Source organism: Chrysochloris asiatica, unplaced genomic scaffold, assembly GCF_000296735.1.
Source record: "Chrysochloris asiatica unplaced genomic scaffold, ChrAsi1.0 scaffold00073, whole genome shotgun sequence".
NCBI lineage: Eukaryota > Metazoa > Chordata > Mammalia > Afrosoricida > Chrysochloridae > Chrysochloris > Chrysochloris asiatica.
The window spans coordinates 10,112,159-10,113,323 of record NW_006408591.1 but is presented as its reverse complement, the minus strand read 5'-3'; the positions used below and the strand labels follow the sequence as shown (position 1 = coordinate 10,113,323).

The following is a 1,165-nucleotide window of genomic DNA, read 5'->3' as shown; positions in this document are numbered from 1 at the left end:
ATGAAGCTCATCATACTAGATCACTGTTTGCAGGCCAGTGAGTGGGCAGCTAAATGCATCAAGAACTGCATCATCCAGTTTAATCCAAGGCCAGACAAATGCTTAACCATGGGTCTTCCCACTGGGAGCAACCCACTTGCCTGCTACAAGAAGCTTATTGAATAAAACAATAGGAACCTTTCTTTCAAATATCTGAAGACTTTAAATATGGATGATGAGTATGTGGTCCTTCCTCGAGACTACTCTGAGATCTATCATTCCTTCATGTGGAACAACTTCTTTAAGTACATTGGCATTGACCCAGGAAAACCCCACATTCTGAGTGGGAATGGAGCTGACCTGCAGGCTGAGTGTGACTCCTTTGAAGAGCAGAGCAAGGATGCTGGTGGGATTGAACTGTTTGTTGGAGGCATTGGCTCTAATGGACACATCTCTATCAATGAGCTGGGCTCCAGTCTGGTGTCTAGGATCCGTGTGAAGACACTGGCTATAGACACCATCCTGGCCAATGCTCAGTTCTTTCATGGAGATCTCGCCAAGGTGCCCACCATGGCGCTGATGGTGGGTGTTGGCACTAGCATGGAAACTAGAGAGGTAATGATCCTTATCACAGGTGTTCACAAAGCATTCACCTTCCAGCAGCATCCCCACACCATCATTGTTTGTGATGAGAAGCTACCCTGGAGCTGAAAGTAAACTGTCAATTATTTCAAAGGTTTAATGCTTGTTCATAGTAAGTTGATGGACCACTTATATAGTATGAAAGAGAAAAGCCAGCCTCCAAAGAAACCATGTAATGATTATGCTGTGTTGGAACGAAGGTCAAGTAAGGTCATTGGGTCATGCAAGTCTTTCTGGAAATTGTTTTTAGGAGAACAGAATTGTATGCATTTTGTTTAGTGTTGTTACTCCAAATCAGTGGGCAAACATATTGTTCTTGTGTATTACGTTTGGAGCCTATTATAGAGTTTAACTACAAGAATAATTTGATCAGAAAAAACATCTCTGAAAAATGTATTTTACCATCTTGATAATCCACCATATCTAGATGAAGGGTTTTTAACGTTCAGTTCTGCCTCCAACAGTGTTTACATGCACAACACACTCCTGTCAAGATCGTCTGTCATTACACATGCACTGTCTTTCCAATGGCAAGGAATTAGCA

General features: G+C 42.2%; 1 protein-coding gene across 1 annotated transcript; it reads left to right on the top strand.

Annotated features, from left to right (window-relative positions):
• LOC102832638 (glucosamine-6-phosphate isomerase 1-like) lies at positions 1–690 on the top strand. The gene is made up of 2 exons (XM_006864946.1): positions 1–125; positions 228–690. Exons 1-2 carry the CDS (start codon positions 1–3, stop codon positions 688–690), a joined length of 588 nt encoding a protein of 195 aa, XP_006865008.1.
• Positions 691–1,165: the final 475 nt, after the last annotated feature.